The sequence below is a fragment of the Lontra canadensis genome, unplaced genomic scaffold, assembly GCF_010015895.1.
Source record: "Lontra canadensis isolate GAN:19392208 unplaced genomic scaffold, GSC_riverotter_1.0 scaffold67, whole genome shotgun sequence".
NCBI lineage: Eukaryota > Metazoa > Chordata > Mammalia > Carnivora > Mustelidae > Lontra > Lontra canadensis.
Window position 1 is genome coordinate 7,141,590 of NW_022631061.1, and position 20,014 is coordinate 7,161,603.

Sequence of the window (20,014 nt, forward strand, 5' to 3'; positions counted from 1 at the left end):
AATAAATAAATAAATAAACTTTTTTTAAAAATCCTCATAAATACCTTGGCTAAAGAAAAAATTATCATCTCTATTTCACGTGCAAAAACTAAAGTGTATTGAGATATTGTATATTCAATACTAATAGGTTTTATAAAAATATTATTTTTATGTTTCCAGCATGTTAATAATTATTTGCCATTATTTGAATTGCCTCAATTCAATATCTTGATTTCAGTGTTTTAAATTATAGTGATTACTTAATTCATTCAATTTTTGACAAAACTTGGTTTCAGAAATATTCAGGTGACCTGCCGTTTGGCTTAGGCTGAACGGTCAGTGGCCCTGAAAATACTCTTCTTCTTTCTTTCTTTTTTTTTAATTTAATTTAATTTTTCCAGTGTTCCAAGATTCATTGTTTATGCACCACACCCAGTGCTCCATGCAATACATGCCCTCCTTAATACCCACCACCAGGCTCACCCATCCCCACACCCCAACCCTTCCAAAACCCTGCTTGTTTCTCAGAACCCACAGTCTCATGCTTCATCTCCCCCTCCGTTTTCCCCCAATTCACTTTTCCTTTCCTTCTCCTAATGTCCTCAGTGTTATTCCTTATGCTCCACAAGTAAGTGAAACCATATGATAATTGACTTTCTCTGCTTGACTTATTTCACTCAACGTGAGGCAGGAATCTATCAAAATCTTAGAGGAGAACATAGGCCTTGAAAATAATAAATAACCATCAATTTATTTTCCTGATGCAACATGCAAACAAGTGGGACACGGCTGGAAATCAGAGTCCAAGATTTCAGTTTTGATGAGGTTTTTATCTCAGTAAGCCAGCTCTCTTAGTCATGCAAGTTGATGCCCTCAGTCTAGTAATCTCTGACCTTGCTAGCTGAAAAGCACAAGACAGAGAATTAACTGTTGTCACTCTCATACCCAACCTCTGCTTCATTTGTCAGAGGAGACAGCACACACTTGTCATGTGAGATTGCAACAACCTTATTTTGAAAAAAATACCAAATATTTTAAACTTTGATAAAAATACATTGACAATTGGGTGTTTATCAAAGTATCATATCCCTTCAAGAGTAAATACTATTGGATATTTATCAAGATATCCTGCTATAATCTGGGTGTCAAGAAAATTTTGACTTATCTGTTCTTTGAAGAATATGTTTAGATATGAGATATGTCAGGAGTTGAAACAAACTAAGAACATTCAATTAACTAGTGACTTCTGTTAGTAAATAAGATTTAGAATATTAGCTGAATCCCCTGCAGGATGAGTTTTAAATCATTCATATATCTACTAAGAAAATCAAGAAATTTTGTGGGGATATATAAAGGTCAATATTTATTATATGAAAATATTTAAAATAGACTTGTAAGCAGCTAGATATTAGTGGCAAGTTTTAACACATATTTAGCCAAAATGGAATTAAGCTGAGGACAGTGGTTCTCAGCCTTTTTTTCATTAGTGCCCCCCTAAGGAATCTTTTCTAATCTCCCTCTCCCAGTAAAATTTTATTTCTATAATATGCTACATATCTGTTTGTGTACTATATATGCATCTGTGCTTTATACGTAGAAAGGATATGGTTTTTTCTCATCCCCAATACCACTTTTTTTTTATGCCCTGGGCATGAGATCATTCCTGTTGAGGATGCATGGCAAAGAGTGATAAGAGGCTATGAAGTGGACATGAAGACTCAGTGCTTTTTGGATTATGTAAATATAAAATAAAATACATAAATCAAATTTTGAGAGTATCATCATTGTTATTTAATGGATGTATTTTTTTAACTGAAACATTTAAATTTGTTCTTTTTAGGTTAGAGCTGTATTGGTAAATGCATTGACCTTGAGTGTGTGTGTGCGTGTGCACGCTTAAGTGGTTTACCAAACACTTACCACTTTTAAATTATAAAAGATTTTATAAAAGCCATGATATTTTATTAGGACTTTTTGGGAATTTCTCTGTCTCCCATATAAGCCTGTGATTAAGAGATAAAGTATATTTAATTTGAGATGGGTACTTCACAATTTTTTTAGTTAACCATTGTAATTGTTAAGGAAGAAAAATGAAAATTTAATTTTGCTCTCCAATGAGCTAATGAAATATTAACCTCATTATGGAGGCAGATCATTGTACTAATTGGTGATTCCCTGTACAAAAAGATAAATTGGAAAATGAATTAATCCTTCTTAGAGTACTGTAAGGTTATTTCTCTGAAAGAGATGAGTTGTGGTAATAGTCTGCATCAATAGATAGACTGAAGGGATATGTTCAGATTCCTTCCATGAAACAAATTTTTACATAGTAAAGATGAATGTGAACCAATTATATGTATTTTTAGATGTGAGACTTTTTTTCCTCTAGTTATATGACTCATATTATATGCTTGGTAAGTTAGAATTTATGATCAGTCCACTTATATAAAAATTACTATACAAAAAATCAAACATAATTAAAGAGATGTTCATCTTCATGTTTATATTGAACCTTTCTGATGCACAGTGAGATGGATACCGATTAGCTATGTCACTGATACTGGTGAGCATGAATGCGGACAGTGGACAGAACAACTGATTATTAGAAAAGATGAGAATAATAGGGTTGTTATCATGGGAACCTTTGAACACATTAAATTCTAGACTTGGGAGAGATTATAGAGAAAACTTTAGCTTCTCATTCTATAAATATGAAACTCAGTATTGATGGGGAAAGAAAAGAATTTTCACAAAGTGTGGAATAAATCCAAATCTAAATACCTAAGTCATTTCTTTTCCTTGTATACCACATTGCCATTCATGAAATTGGAAAACTATAAATAAAATGGCAAGTTTTGGATCTCTATATAATTATGAAGAATATAATTCTCATTTTAAGTGTGGCATATACCATATGGTGAAAATAATAATTAGATTTATGTTTTTAATAAACCATTCTTCTAAAATTATTACTTTGGGGATATATTAAAATCAGACTCAGAATTTTAGGAGCCTTAAAGATCATTAATTGCTTTATATAATACCATCCAAATTATCTTCCGTATACTTTATGTATAATCACATAGAACACATTTTTACAAGTTTGAAAAGTGATTGTAGTGACCATATTCTTTCTGTTTTACTTTTCTTAAATTAAATTTTCACAAGATTATGTTACTGCCCTTCAATTTAAGGTCAGATATCGTTCCTTACTTGGACACCGCAGAAGTTGTACATTGTTAAACATTATGCGTCGTTCGTATTTTTTGTAGTCGCAGTGTGCCCAGTATGCTGCTGATAGAAGAGAGGAGGAAAAGATGTGTGATCATCTCATAAGTGCTGCTAAACATCGAGATCACGTTACAGCAAACCAACTGAAACAGAAGATCCTTAATATTCTCACAAATAAGCATGGTGCTTGGGGAGCAGTTTCTCATAGGTGAGTTTCACAAATTTACAAGTAAATAATAACTCACAGGTTATTTATAATAGTTAGAAGTTAAAGATTATGAACTTTAAAATTATGTAGAAAAAATGATTTAAAACATACAAAATTGCTTGAATTTTTCCCTGATATCTTTAGTAATTCCTTGTTAGAATCCTTCAGGAGAAAATCTAAACTTTTAACAGAAGCTCCAGTGGAAGCCATTTCTAATTTAACAGTAATATGTAAAAAAAAAAAAAAAAAAATAGGCAAGTCTTTTAGACTACTATCTCTTACATGATGTGTGTTAATTATTAGAAGTGGCTTTTTTTCAACTTTAAAGAGTCAACTCTACCTAGTAATTAAATTTATATCATTCTTAATTTTTCTTAAAAACAGGTAGTAATAGAAACATTTACTGTGTAGAGGTAACACATCTTTTTAAAGCTTTTCTTCCATATTTTTCTATTCAGTCTTTCTTAGGAAAGATTTTCATTGCACGTTAGGGCATTTATGATATCATAGTAAAAGTAAAACCAAAATTGGTTGTTTATGAATTACAGATGTTCTCGCTAAAGTTTTGTGGGCATAAAATTTTTTTATTTCCTCTACACATGAAGTTTTCTAGAAAAATAATAGTGAGGCAGGTCACAATATTTCGATTGCTAATGTTCTTCATTTTTAGATCTTCATTTTATTTGATCCTATTAAATGCTTTTAAGTCTCTGGCAGAGTTTAGGGGTTGGTTAACTGTGACCGGCACACTACTAAGAAGAATTCTGATAGAACTTATTCTCTTAGTTGGGGAAGAACATCTAGAATATGACCATGATACTGTTTGATCATCTGGCCTGGTATTTCAAATATAAGATAGACTTGGCAAATCTTTATAATTTTTGTATTTATGGTAAAATTATAACTTAATAACCTTAAAAATAATCAACACTCAATATTTGTTTCTTATAATAATAGTGATATTGTGACATCTAGATTTATTGAATGCTTATTGTGTGCCAGGCATCATACTAAGAAGTTTACATGAATTATTTCATTTAACCTTTAGAACATCTCTATTTAGTTTGGTACTCAAATGTTTTCCGTATTATATTGAGGAAACTGGAGCTTTCAGAAGTTAAATAAAAACTTACACAGTATCACACAAGGAGAGACAGTGTTTCAGTCAGAGTTCTCCAGAAAAACATAAAAACAGAACCAATGGGATATATGTGAGACATGGAGATATAGGTATAAGTATAAATATAGAAATAGACATAGATTTATTTTAAAGAATTGACTCACATGATTATGAGGGCTGGTAAGTCTGAAATCTGTAGGATAGACTGGCAGGCTAGAAACTAAGGCATGATTTTTGCTATAGTCCTGACACAGGATTTCTTCTTCTCCAATGAACCTCAAGGTTTATTTTGTTTTGTTCTTATTTTTTTTTTTTAAGGCCTTCAACTAATTGGATGAGGTCCACCCACATTTTATCTTTTATTTAAAGTCCAGTGATTGTAGATGTTAACTACATTTAGGAAATACCTTCACAGCAGCATCTAGACTGTTATTTGACCAAACAACTGAGCACTATAACCTAATCAACTTGACATGTAAAGTTTAACATCATACATGGTAGCAATAACATGGGCATTTTGCCCAGCTCTAGACTTTGCCTTTCTTTTTTGTGTTCTCTGAATTGGATTTATCTTCTTAGTTCTATACAATCAGGACTGTAACGTAATATTGCTAATAATTCAGGTGATATGACTCAGAATATTGCCTTCAGTGTATAAAGATGCATGAGAACTTGAGGTCTTAATTATTTCATCGTCTAATTAGGATACAGCTAACAGAGAGTCACCTCCATAGCTGCAGTCATGAGTCAAGTGCATCCTCTGCTCAGCTAATCCTTTACTGGGTTTCATTAGACTGACAGAAAGACTGGCAGCAGGACCCCTTAGATATAAAGGTAGCTTCTCTTCTTTCCTGCACATTAATTCCCAGTGACTAACAAAAAAACACACAATCTTTCTGTTAATCATCCTTTCCTAAGTAAGTCACTGAACTCTAAATATTTAAGAATAGGTTTTGTTCTCTATAATCTTACTTAGTATTTGACTAATTAATAAGACTCAGTCATTAGATTGCTTCTCTTTTTTGTTTGATTCACTCTTTATTGTAGCTTTTACAAATCTCATGGCTTAAAAACACAACCACTATGTTGATAACTCCCTAGTTTATTATCCCTAGTCCAGATCTTTCACTCACCTCCAGACTTGTTTATCCATCTACCTATTTGGCATCTTCTACTTAGATAGATACCATACTTCAGGTGACAAAACAGCTCCTAAGACTTTCTCCCAAACCATCTCTACCTCAGCCGAGGGCAGCTCCATTCTTAAATTTGCCCAGGCCGTAAATGTGGCTTTTATCCTAACTGCTCCTAACACATCACATATTGAGCCCTGAGGCACATCTTACTGACTCCGTCACAGAATATGTCTAGCACATTACCTTTGCGGTCCCCTTGCTCCAAAATGATGTCATCATTTCTCACTTGACTTGTCCCAGCAGCATTTTCTATAGTCTTCCTGCTTCTGCCTTGATCCTCCTAAAGGCCATTCTCAAAACAACAGCCTGGGCGAATTTTATTAAAATGTGTATCCTTTTGCTCCTCTGCTCAGAAACCCCCAGAGCCGTGCTGTGCAAGATGGTAACCATTAGTCACATGTGGCTATTGAAATTTAATAAAAATTAAATTTAATTAAAAATGTAGGGCCACCTTTCAGGTACTCAGTAGCCACATGTGGGTGGCAGCTAGCATATTAGACAGCACAGAACATTTCCATTATTGCACAAAGTTGCATTGGACGGTGTTGCTCCAGAAGTTTCCTGTGTCACCGAAAGTTAAAATCTTACGATGACCTACAAGGACAGAATGTGCTATTTTTGATAGAGTGTTCAGAGAAATCCATTCTGATAAAGAACCACTTGAACAAAGAACTCTGAGCATTTTAAACAGAGGAAACAGCCTGCAAAAGAAGAAGGGGCTTGGCCTGTTCCAAGAGCAGGCAGAGACCAGTATGGCTGCTGTGGAGTGAGCCATGGATGAGAGGTTATGATCTTTGTTAACTCTCTGACCTCTTCTCCTGCTACTCTCCCCTGGCTCATTTTGTTCCAGTCACTGTGGCTTTTTGCTGTTTTTCTGGCTTTTAGGACATGCTTATTCTATTTGGAATGTTTTCTCCCAATCTATGCAGCTACCTCTCCCACTTTCTTCCAGTTTTAATTCAAATGGTACTTTCTCAAAAAAGCCATCATCTGTAGCCACTTCTTCCCCCCAAGTGTTTTGTATTTTTCCTTTTTTTTTCCTTTTCCAACATTTATTACTATCTTATATATTATGTACTTATTTATTAGTTGTACTGTTTTGTCTCCCACAAGAATACAAGCTCCATAATGGAAGGGATTTTTCTCTCTTTTGTCCATAGAATACCTCACACCTAGAATAATGCCTGATACATGGTGCTAAATAAATATCCACTGAATAAATTAATAAATGAACACTTGATGTATACTTTTTATAGCGATACTGGCAATGGAATGGAAAGTAAATTAGTCTGTTGTCTGGACGATTTTATATTTTGAATGAAATCGTATTATTAAATGACAAAATGTACTTAGCCTTGCATAAAACCAAAGCTTGTGTTCATCTGGAAAGTGAGAGGAGCAATTCTCATTTCATTGGATTATTTAAATGGTAAACTGAAGTATTATAATGCAAAATGCTTAACACAGTATCTGACACAGAGTAGACTTTTTATATTTGTTAGTCTCTTTTCTTTTTTGTTAGCTCTTTGAAAAAAGCCTTTTTAAAAAGACTTTATTTTTTAGGTTTACAACAGAGATTTTCCTTATACCTTTTCCCAACACACATGTATACTCTCTCCCATAATCATGGTCATTCTCCCAAATGGTACATTTTTTACTGGGACTGAACCCACATTGACACAGTATAGCATAATCACCCGAAGTCCATAGTCCACCTGACGGCTCACTCTTGGTGTTGGTTCTGTGTGTTGGGACAAATTATCCCATATATCCAGCATTATAATATCATATGGAGTATTTTAATTGCTCTAAAATTTCTCTGTGTTCTGCCTATTCATTTCTCTCCTTCCCCCCCCACCACCCTGGGCAACCACTGTTTTTTTTGTTTTGTTTTGTTTTGTTTTTAAATCTATAGTTTTGCCTTTCCAGAATGTCATATAGTTGAAGTCATACAGTATGTAACCTTTTCAGATTGGGTTCTTTTACTTAGTGACATGCAATTAAGGTTCCTCCATATCTTTTCATGGCTTGATGGCTGATTTCCTTTTAGTGCTGAATAATATTTCATTGTCTGGATATACCACAGTTTATTTATCCATTTACCTACTGAAGAGCGTCTTGGTGGCTTCCAAGTTTTGGCAGTTATGAATAAACATCCGTGGGCAGGTTTTTGTATGGACATTTGTTTTCAGCTCCTTTGGGTAAACACTAAAAACCATGATTGCTGAATGGTATGATAAGAGTATGTTTAGTTCTGTAAGAAACCACCAGAGTGGCTTCAAATAGGCTATAACATTTTGCATTCTCACTACCAATATATGAGAATTACTGTTGTTCCACCTCCTCGCCAGCTTTAACTATTGTCAGTGTTCCAGATTTGGACCATTCTAATAGGTGTATGTAGTAGTGGTATCTCATGTTTTGATTTGAATGTTCCTGATGACATATGATGTGGAGCATCTTGTCATGTGCTTGTTTTCCATATGTACATCTACTTTGGTGAGGTGTCTGTTAAGTCTTTGGCCCATTTTTTAACCAAGTTATTTGCTTTCTTATTATTGAGTTTTAAGAATTCTTTCTATATTTTGCATAACCATCCTTTATCAGATATGTCTTTTGCAAATATTTTCTCCCAGACTGTGGCTTGTCTTTTCATTCTCTTGATAGTGTCCTTTGTAGTGCAGAACTTATTAATTTTAATGAAGTCTGGCTTCTGTTGTTTCTTTCATGGGTAATATCTTTGGTGTTGTATCTAAAAAGGCACCACCCATATATACCCAAAGTCATCTAGGTTTTCTCTTCTAGAAGTTTTATGGTTTTGCATTTTATACTTAGGTCTGTGATCCGTTTTTAGCTAATTTTTTTGAAGGATGTAAAGTCTGTATTGTATTTCTGGGTTCTGTGTCCCATTGACCTATTTGTCTGTTCTTCCAGCAATGCCATATTGTCTTGGTTAATGTGGCTTTATGATAGTTTTAAATCAAGTAGCATCAGTCCTCCCATTTTATTCTTCTCCTTCCAAAGATCCTTTTTAAAGTAATTTCCCATCAGCCATCAATTCATGAAAAGAGATTTCCCAGAACCCTCTAACTTGTAATATGTAGCTATAATTTATTGATTTTATTAATTTAATGAACAGATAACTCTTGTTAGCATAGTGGTAAAGAAGACTTATTCCCTGTCCTCATTTAGTTCATAATAATCAAATAGAAGTGACTGATACTAAACAAAACAAATGATTATAGAAATAAAAAACATAAATACAAACTCTGGCAATTACTAGGAAAGAAAAGTACAGGGTAATCTAAAGGAGAGGGTATAACGAATGATCTTCATGTTAGATCAGGGAATCAGAGAAGATTTCTTTAAATAAGTTCTGTTTGAGCTAAAGAATGAACAGGGAATCATCACAACAGGTGAGGTATAGAACATTCAAGAGAGAGAAATATTAAACAAAGACTCAGCTTAGAAATAATAAAATGAACAGAAAGGAGGCTCATATTTCTAGAGCTTAGTGAGCAATGGGGATAGTGGCTTGAGATAAGGCTGGAGAGTAACATATGAGCCGGATGATTTAAAGTCTTATAGATCATGTTAAGAATTTGTGACTTTATCCTAAGTGGCATAAACAGCAGTGAAAGGTTTTGAGCAGAAGAGTAACGTGATCTGATTAATGTTTTAAAAGATCAGTCTGACTACTTTTTAAAGACATATTGGGAGTAATAGGGAAGTATGGTCACTCTATTTATAGCTGAGTTCAAATATCACCCTTCCTGTAGCATTCCCTGACTTTCCCTATTTTTCTTAACCCTACCTCCTATTTTGTTATTATCTGTATTGCAATTATCTTTGCTACACCACTTAATGTTTTATAGCTGTGCGGATACACATGTCTTCCAATAGACTTGTAGCATCCTAAGAGGAAGGATTAAATGGTACAGTTACACCCCTGTTATTAAATATATGTTAAATCTGAAGGAATTTCATTCCTATAATGTTATACTTGCTGTCTTACCCAAGAAAATATTGAATTTTAACTTAAAATTCCTTTTATCTTTTGACTCAGTGGTCATGCTGGCTCTAACATACTTCAGCTTCTGAATTAATATTATTGCTCTTTATTTTGTCCTGAGGAGGAACTAGAATCTGACAGCCCTTTAAAAATGTATATTCAAGAATTAATGTTTTAAAATAATCCTTAGTATGTATGAACAGTTTTTCCTTATATTTTTGGATCATATTTTCAGTTTTTTAAACTACATAGCTTACTTAAAAACTGGGCAAAGGACTTGATAGACATTTTTCCAAAAAAGATATAAGAATTGCCAACAGGTACATGAAAAGATGCTCAACATTACCAATGATTTGGGAAACACAAATCAAAACCACGGTGAGATATCACCTCACACCCGTTAGAATGGCTATCATCAAGAAGACAAGAGAGAACAAATGTGGCAAGAATGTGGAGAAAAGGGTACCCTTGAGCAACTGTTGGCAAGAATGTAAATTGGTGCAGCCACTATGGGCAATAGTATGGAGGTTCCTCAAAAAATTAAAAATAGAAATACTGTATGATTCAGCAATTCCTATTCTGGAATATATTCGAAGGAAACCAAAACACTATATTGAAAAGATATCTGAACCTCCATGATCATAGCAGCATTATTTACAATAGCTGAGACATGGAAACAGTTTAAGTGTCCATCAGTCTGTGAATGGATCCAGTTTTGTGTCATATCTATAGGAATTTGTGTGTGTGTGTGTGTGTGTGTGTGTGTGAGATGGAATGTTACTCAGCCATAAAGAAAAACAAAACAAAACAAGGAAGTCCTGCCATTTGCAACAACATGGATGAACCTCACATTATGCTAAGTGAAATAATTCAGACAGAGAAGGACAAATATTATATGATCTCACATATGGAACCAAAAAGAAAGAAAGAAAAAAACAAAGTCATAGAAAAAGAGATCAGACTTATGGTTACCAGCTATAGGCGGTTGGTGGAGGGTGAATTGGAGGAACGTGGTCAAAACGTACCAACTTTCAGTAATAAGATAAATAAGTACTGGGGATATAATGTACAACATGATGACTAGCTCACTGCTATATGGCACGTATGAAAGTTAAGACACTAAATACTAAGCATTCTTATCACAAAGGAAAAAACCATTTTTTTTCTCTTTTTTCATGTCTCTGTGAGATGATGGATGTTGACTAATCTTACTATGGTAATCATTTCACAATACACATAAGTCAAATTATTATGCTATATACCTTAAACTTATATCATGCTGGATCTCAACTATATCTTAGTAAAACTGAGGAAAAAAACTACATAAGCCATAACAACCTAAATTAAACTCGAGATTTTAATAGGCTCTTGAGTAAAAATGCACATAAACACACACACGCACACATATAATACCAATTTTTAGTGTACATTTTCATATAGGCATTACTATTGAGTTTTTGTATAGTAGAAGATTTTATTGAGTGCAGCTTTGTAATGGCAGTCTCTCAGTTGGTACTTCACATCTAATATCTTATTTTTATTCTAATAACTTTCTAAGGTAGGGATTATTTTTTCCGATTTGCATGTAAGAAATGTGAGTCTTGGGGCACCTGGGTGGCTCAGTGGGTCAAAGCCGCTGCCTTCGGCTCAGGTCATGATCCCAGGGTCCTGGGATCGAACCCCATGTCTAGCTCTCTGCTCAGTGGGGAGCCTGCTCCCTGCCCCCTCTGCCCATCTCTCTGCCTACTTGTGATCTCTGTCAAATAAATAAAATCTTAAAAAAAAAAAAAAAAAAGAAATGTGAGTCTCAGAGAAGTGGAGTAGCTGGCCCAGTGTTATACAACTAAGTAATAGGAACAGGATTTGAATCTAGATCCATGTAACCCTAAAGCCCATGGTCATTTCAATAATGAAATTAATTTTTGTATTTATTGTAAAAGTTGATTGGAATAATGAAATAAAAAAACACTTATTAAACTGAATAAGACTAAAAATTCTGGGGCTTTAGAAGGTATTTTTAAAGTTTTACAAGTCCAAGATAATGGTCTAAATGGACAATAGAACTACTGCCCACAGAAAGCAAGATAGAACTTGCAATCTGTGGTAGATTGACTGCTCAAACAAAAATAAACACACATATATTCTTAATAGGTGGCTAACAGGGTCCAGTGTCCTACAACATAATATTTAAGATATCCAAGATATAATCCAAAATTACCTAATATACAAAGAACCTGCAAAATCTTATCGTTTCTCAAGAAAAGATAATTAATAAATACCAATCCAAGATAACCCAGATATTAAAAGTATGAGAAAAGTATTTTAAAGCAGCTGTTCAAACTAGCTTCCATGAAGTCAAGTTAACATTTTTTAAATGAATGGAATGACAGAAGATCTCAGAAGATAAATAGAAAGTATATAAAAGAGCCAAATGAAAATAAAAATAGTATGTGAAATAAAAAATGATTTAATGAGCTTAATAGTAGAATGAAGATTCTGACAGAAGAGAGAGTCCATGAGCTTGATGATAGATTGCCAAAATTATACAAGTGAAGAACAGAAAGAAACAGAGTGGGGAAAATAAGGGAAAGAGCTCCAGTTACCTGTGGGACAATATTAAAAGGTCTAAAATTCATATCATTGAAGTCTCATAAAGGAGGAGAAAGAGATTCATGCAGAACAATTATTAAAAGAAAAAATGGCTGAAAACTTAACAAATTTGGTGAAAGATGTCAAGTTAGATATTGAAGAAGCTCAGGATAAGCTCAGTAAAAACTATACCCAGACACATCATAATCCATCTCCTAAAAACCAAAGATTAAAAAAAAAATCTTAACAGAATCCAGAGCAAATAAACATTACATATAAAGGAAAAACAATTCAAATAATTATAGCATTTCATCAGAATTCATGGAGTCCAGCAATTGCCAAACCAAAATTCTTTATTCAACAAAAATACCCTCTAGAAATACAAACAAACTAAAAACATTGTCAAATGATGGAAATCTAAGAGAATTCCTCTGTGCCAGACCCAAGAAATGCTCTCAAAGAATTCTCAAAGAAATGCTGAAGGATGTTCTTCAGGCACGAGGAGGAAGAGACATAAGGGAACTTGGAAATCGGGAATGAAAAAGAATTGTTTTGTTTTGTTATGGTTTTTCCCACAAAGATGCAAAGACAAGTTAGTGGAGACATTACAGTCTGTCTTTTCAACAAATAATGCTGGAACAATCAAATATTCAAATGCAAAAATTAGACCCCTGAACTATGACTTGCATCTTATGCAAAATTTAACTTTAAATTGATGTAGACTTATATATACAATGTAAATTCTAAAATTTCTGGAAGAAAATATAGGAGGAAATCTTTGCAACCTTGTTCGTGTTGGACAGAGTTATTTGATACAGCACTAAATGCCTGATTGATAAATGAAAGAGAAAGTGCTACAGTGGACTTCATCTTAGTCTGCTTGGGCTACTATAACAAAAACACCATATGGTAGCTTATAAACAACAGAAATTTTTGTATCTAAGAATTCTGGAGGCTGAAGTCCAAGATAGAAGCGCTGGCAAATTTAGTATCAGGTGAGCCCATATCCCAGTTCATGTGGATGGGTGCCTTCATGCTGTATCCTCACAAGATGAAAGAGTTGAGGGATCTCCATAAGGTTCCTTTTATAAAGGCATTAATCCCATTGAGGAGGACTCCACCATCATTACCTAATCACTTTCCAAACACCTCACTTCCAATACTACCACACTGGGGATTAGATTTCAACATAAAGTTGGGGGGGGGGGCGGGTACAGGCTGCTGGGAGGACACAAAAACATTCAATCCATGGCAGGCTTTATCAAATTAAAAACTTTTTTGTATGAAAGAAACTGTTGAGAATGCCACATTCTCTCAGACTGGGAAAACTACAGACTACAAATCACATAATCTTACAAAGGTCTTACAAATATAAATGGATGGAAATATTAGTATATCTATTTAACCAAGTATAATAGTATACAAGGGACTTATAAGTGTGGGGTGTGTGTGTGTATACAAATATATCTGTATATTTGTATATGTGTGATATGTATGTATAAAGAACTTTTCAAACTTAACAGTAAGAAAACAAACATTACAATAAAAAAGCAAGCAAAATATTTGGACACTTCAGCACAGACAATATATAGATGACTAATACCTACATGAAAAGATACTATCCTTGGCTATTAAGAAAGTTCAAAGTAAAACAACAGTCAGATGCTAATACTTATCTATTCGTATGACTAAAATTAAAACAAAAACCTTATAATACAAGAGCTGGCAAACAGGTGAAGTAGCTGGAACTCACGTACATTGCCACTGGAAATACAAAATGGTGTATCCTATTTGGAAAGCTGTTTCGCGGTTTTCTTATACAATCAAATATGTACTTACCATGTGACACAACAATCCTACTCCTAGGTGTTTACTCCAAGAGAAATGAAGACTTAACATTCACACAGAAAACTTTCACACGAATGCTCATAGCAGTTCTATTAATAAATGCCCCCCAATTGAAAATAGCCCAAATGTTCTTCAGCTGGTGAATGGATAAACAGTACATCCATATAATGGGATAGTACTCAGCAATATAAAGGAATCAACTCTCTATACATGCAACAACCTGAATGAATCTCAGGTGTATTCTACAAAAATGAAAGAAACCAGACTCAAAAGAACATAAATTGTATAATTCCATTTATGTGACATTTGGAAAAAGCAAAACTGTAGGCAAATAAAACATATTGGTTGTTTCTAGGAGTTAAGAGTAGAAAGAGAATTTGACGAGAAAGGGATAATGTGAGGGAGTTTTGGGGGAGGATTGAACTGTTCTATATCTTAATTGCAGTAGGTTTGATGGCTATGCTTTTATCAGGATTCATAGAACTGTACACCAAAAAAAAAAGCGAATTTACTGTATATAAATTAATAAATGTTCAAAAACTTAAAAAAAAATCAAAGGCCCAGAGAAGTCTTTATAGATGACTCTTGAGCTATGAATACTAATATTTATCAAACTATATTCAATTTTTAATATTGAGAATTATAATCAAATATTATTAATCTACTGTTTTAAAGTTAAATAAATTACAACTTAGATTATCTCAATTATTTTCATGCCACCACAGGTATATTTGTCATATAATCTTAAGAATGTAAGTTAGATTTTTCTGTACCTAATACCTATAAATGAATTGATTTTCACTATATGTACTTTTTTAATTATATAGTTTTTAAAATCCTAAAGTAAATGTAGTAAATGTATTGTTCTCTAATAAAGATTATGAAATGTTCAAAGGGAGGAAAAAAGAACTTTCTCACAGCAATTTTTAAGTAGTTTAAAGTGTTAAGATTTAAATTAGGAATGTGCTCTATGCTCAGTGAATACAGTTGTTACAAACTGTGCTGCCATGGGTATTGATTGTTAAGGGCTATACTAAATCTACTAATTATGATCTCCATAACAAGGTGAGATATAAGATGGGGAAAAAAAAACCTGCTTAGAAATCAAATATATTCATATCACAGTCCACATTTGTTTAATGGCTATGAAGTTTCATAGAATGCTTATCCCTTAGCTTCCTAAGAGCTATGTAAATGAACATTTTCAAGTGGGAAAATGACATACTTATTGGATTTCAATCTGATATTCTACACCTTCCAAAACAAGAGTTCTCATACTCACTGTATCATGGATTTAAAGTAGTAAAGAATGAGCAAGTAGTGCTGTGGAGTGAAGACCGGAAATAAATTCTGGCTTTAGAATATTCTGAAATAATCCCATTAACTTTCACTTCCTGGTTTCACTTCTGTTTCCCTTCTCTTTAAACATTCTCTGTTGCCATCTCTAATGGGTAGAAACTACAGCCACTGCTCTCAGGTATTTATTTAATTCAAAACTAATTTGCTCTGAGTCCCCTCCATGGGACTGTTAGAAAATTCAATCTCAGTTATTAATAAGACCCTATATATACATTCGTGGATTATGCAGAGATTCTAGTAATCTTATTAATATAAAGCCCTGGGATCCTCATTTCACTCTGGGCTCTAGAGATACGCTTAATTTATGCTTGAAGGGAGGTCTGTTTCTGGACAGAATGAGAGATGAGGTTCTATATTAATGCAAGGAGCTGTGGCACCTAGGGTACAGCTTTGTATGTTCCTGCTATTTCACTGGGAGTAGATGTCCCCCAAACCCTTTTCAGGACCCTCTTCTTAGATCATCTTCTTAGTCTTGGAATAAACTCAAACCTTGGATACTTCAGTATCTTCGCCACTCAAGCCTCTATGGTCCATCATCTCTTTAGGGATAGTTGAACTACTTTTTAAAAGGAGTATCTTTTAGGGATCCTAAGAAGGTAAAGGTAGCCTCAGTTCTCCTAGATTCAAAATCTTGCTTGTTTTGGAGGGGTTGGCGTACAGTGAAGTGGAGATTTTGCTTATTTTTCTCATCCATGTAGATTCCCTAGCCCAAACCTTTCTACGACTGTCCTGGGACATCTGTTTGGAGCAAAGGTTCTGTAATCATGGAACATATTTTATTTTTCATTGGTAATTTGAACCTTTGACTTCAACTCACTGTTTTAATTGAGGTTACTAATTCTAACTGCTCTAATAGAAAACATAAATCTAAGGGTTGTGATGACTTAGTAATTAGCTAGATAGTAAAGAACCAAGGATGTTGTCCATGTTACTCTCATGATTCTGTGGGTGAATGGTGGGGCCATTCTTAGAATTGAAAAACACTCAAAGAACTGGTATAGATGGGAAAATGATTATTGAGTTTGCCTTGCCTGTGGCATATTCTAGTATAAGTGTCCACCACAAGATTGAAACTAGAGCTCCATTTGACATTAGGTCACTAGTTATGCATGTGATAACTTTCTCAGGCATGGCCAAAACATTTTCCAGTACAAATTTCATCTCTTTTTCACCCAGCATAGGACATCTAGGAGACATCCTTGATTTACTTCTTTCTTTCAGTCCTCCCTCTCCCCACACAGCACACATACACAGATTTCCCATCAACAGGTCCTGTCAGCAATATATATATGCTTTCTTCTTCCAAGCACTGAAAATAGTAGATTCTTCCAGGGTTGTGTTTTGCTGTGTAGGTTCATCAAGGGAGAGGACCAAAGATATTAAGATACAGGTAAGAAAATGGTTGAAATGATAGATTGTGTACTTAGTCTAAGGTAATTCAGGAAGGAAAGAAGGAGATTGATAGGCAGATAATGAGTCAAGAAAACAAGGTTGGTAAGCTGAAAGAATGGGAAGTTTTAGGATGTTTTAATTTAAGATTTCAGAACAACAGCGGTACAAGATGGACAAATCCAGAATGTGGTCCTGAAAGTGGTTAAGTGGAATCAAGTTGAAGATCATGGTAATGAGGCGGTCAATAAACTGAAAAAAATATGGGATCTTGTATTTGGCGCTTATATTGAATTACCGAAGATAATTTCACTACTTGGGATGGAAAGGATGATTGTCAGCATCTTTTAAGACTTCAACAAATAAAAAGAATGGCAGAGGATGTTGGTATAGGACTCCAGGTGGAGAGAGGAATAGATGGTATTGCCAGATTCAGCAGGAGCCTTAAAGGAGTCTCAAAGTTCACCTTTCCTAAAGTTCAAAGTTCACCTCTCCTAAAAATAAATAAATGAATAAATAAATAAATAATATATAGCTATAACTATATATATAATTATATATAACTCCCTGTGGTAGTTCAATATTTTTATATATATATATATATATATATATACATATATATATGTATATGTAATCATGGAACATATTTTATTTTTATTTATATATATATATAAATAAATATATATATATATATATATATATATATATATATATATATATTTGGCAAGTCCAAATAAACAAGAGTAGAAAATATACTATAGGATGGATGGCAGAACTTTAAAAAGTCTATCAGATCATTTTCCCTGATAGAAATCTAATGCAGATCACATAGGCAAGAGCAATGAGTTGAAAGGATGAGGTGATATAAACCCATAGTGGTTGCACAGGTCAAGACCAAAAATGTCTATAATTTGGCTATGAAGATGATTACACTAAAACCTTTATGACCCAATTGATTGCCAGCCAATTATTTCTGTTGCTTTTTTCTCTAACATATATAGGCTTTTTAAAAATTAGAATAATTATTTTAATAAGTCTCAGAAATAAGACACTCTGTAAAATGCTTAATACATGGAGTTAGAGTTGTATAAAATACACAAATGAAGAAAATAGTAAATAGATTATAAAATTTAAAATCTCACAGTCTCACTTTCTAGGCATGGAAGTCATTAGGTCTAAAACAAAAAATAAAGTTTTGGATTTTCACATAAATGAAACTTCTCCTTGATTTATAGATGGCATAGAGTTTGAAATTTTTGACCATTTGCAACAAGTGCCTGGAGTTAAAGGGAGATGATCACAATCCCTCAGTCATTTATTGGGCTCCTAATTACCATATGCATTTGTGAAACTGTAGGAAATATTTCTCAAGCAGCAACATCTGCTGTCTTGGCAGATGGTATTTTTGCTGGGATCATTGAAGATGGTACCTTACTAGGCTGTTGAGAAAAATCTCTGGACTCATTTAATGTGATTGTTTTTATAAGCTTGTATGTTAGACATTTTTAGTTAAATACCACTATATTCCCTAAAATAGTATGTTCAACCCATTGACTTTTTGAAAATCATAAAGAGACATACAAAAATGTTTAATAATTTGAATTCAAACAGTATTTTTCTCTACAAAGATCTTCTTTTTGTAACTGCATATCAGATACCATATATCATATATATTGTTTATATAAATGAAATGAGTAAATTAATTTCCAGTGGCATTTCTCTATATTATATTCATGCTACAGTTTTATGCATTAGATTGTGAAGTGTTTTTGCTGCTTGTGTTCACAAGTAGTTTACTGTCTTTTGCCAATAATAAGGGTTGCCTCTTTAGCTGGAAAGTGCCATTGCCCTAGAGTGCTATATTTTGAAGTCATCTGTCATGGATACATTGTAGAGAGAAGACTATTTATGTTTATGGCATTTTAAGTAACTGAGTTAAACCCATTGGAATATAGAGAAATGGCTTGTTTACTGTCATCACTGTTCACTTAATCTTGTGACCCTGACATGATAGCATTCCCATAAATCTCCCTGTGGGTAGTTCAATAAAACAGATGAACATCAAAATGTAATGATTGTTTCAGCTTTAGGAATTAACTATGTGATGGAATAAATTTGGCCTGCATAGTACGATTACAGAAGCATTTTACCACTCCCTTTGTCTAACAAGCAGTACTAGAAAATAATTATCTATTATAGTTTGTATTCCATTCTTAGATAATATTTGCTCTATCTAGTAGTCATATCATTAAAAGAAAAAATAGATAAAAATAATGTATATTATGACATTTTTAAGGCAGTTTAAATTTGTTGGTATATTTAAGATTAAAAGTTAAAAAATTGTTTTCTGCAAGGATATTTTAATATAGCTTTCTATTGAATTTTCAATGTATTACATCGTTGTTTTTTTTCTATATTCACTTTTTAAAAATATTTGCAATTATTTAATTTCTCAAATGTAAATTTTTTACTTCAGTAGTTTTTTACCCCACTCGTTTTTGTAAGCAACTATTAAGGCATTGAGGGAAAAAAATTGAGGACATTGAGACATTCAAGAAAAAAAAAAAAACTAACATGCAGCACTAAGATACATTAATGGAAGAAACTAAAAGAACTTAACACCCAGTTCTCACTCAGCCATATTCCAGGGATCATGTCCACAAATTGGAAGAAAATCAATTTTGCTTCAACATCCTTTGAAAAAGCAAATGCTGTTAATACTCTCATTGCTTAGATAATAGATCTATAGGATGAAACAATCTTAAAGATGAAATGATCTTAAAGCAAGTTACATTTGTCTCCCAATTTCCATATGTAAAAAACTTTTTGTCGGTTAAGTGTGGTATAACCTCTAATCCTCTTTTCCAATAGGATTTTGTACTTTGGCTACTATTAATCCAATTTGCATGATAATGATAAATTCTAAACACCAAAAATGTGCTGTATAATGTCAAATGGGGGGGGACACAACATTTATATTTTTATACAGGTTATTATAAAAATATATGTAACACATCTATTAGAAAAACCCTCATAAGCATTTCAGCAACCTGGGCAGAAAACTAAGAACATGGAAAGCTCTG

General features: G+C 33.4%; 1 protein-coding gene across 14 annotated transcripts in view; it reads left to right on the plus strand.

Moving 5' to 3' along the window:
• The window catches only part of NBEA (neurobeachin), a 664,613-nt gene that overhangs the window by 361,487 nt on the left and 283,112 nt on the right, over window positions 1-20,014 (plus strand). For all 14 annotated transcript variants that reach the window (XM_032880041.1, XM_032880043.1, XM_032880047.1 and 11 more), the window contains one exon: window positions 3,252-3,418. In XM_032880041.1, coding sequence (XP_032735932.1) covers window positions 3,252-3,418 — 167 coding nt within the window. The remainder of the gene's footprint in view (window positions 1-3,251; window positions 3,419-20,014) is intronic.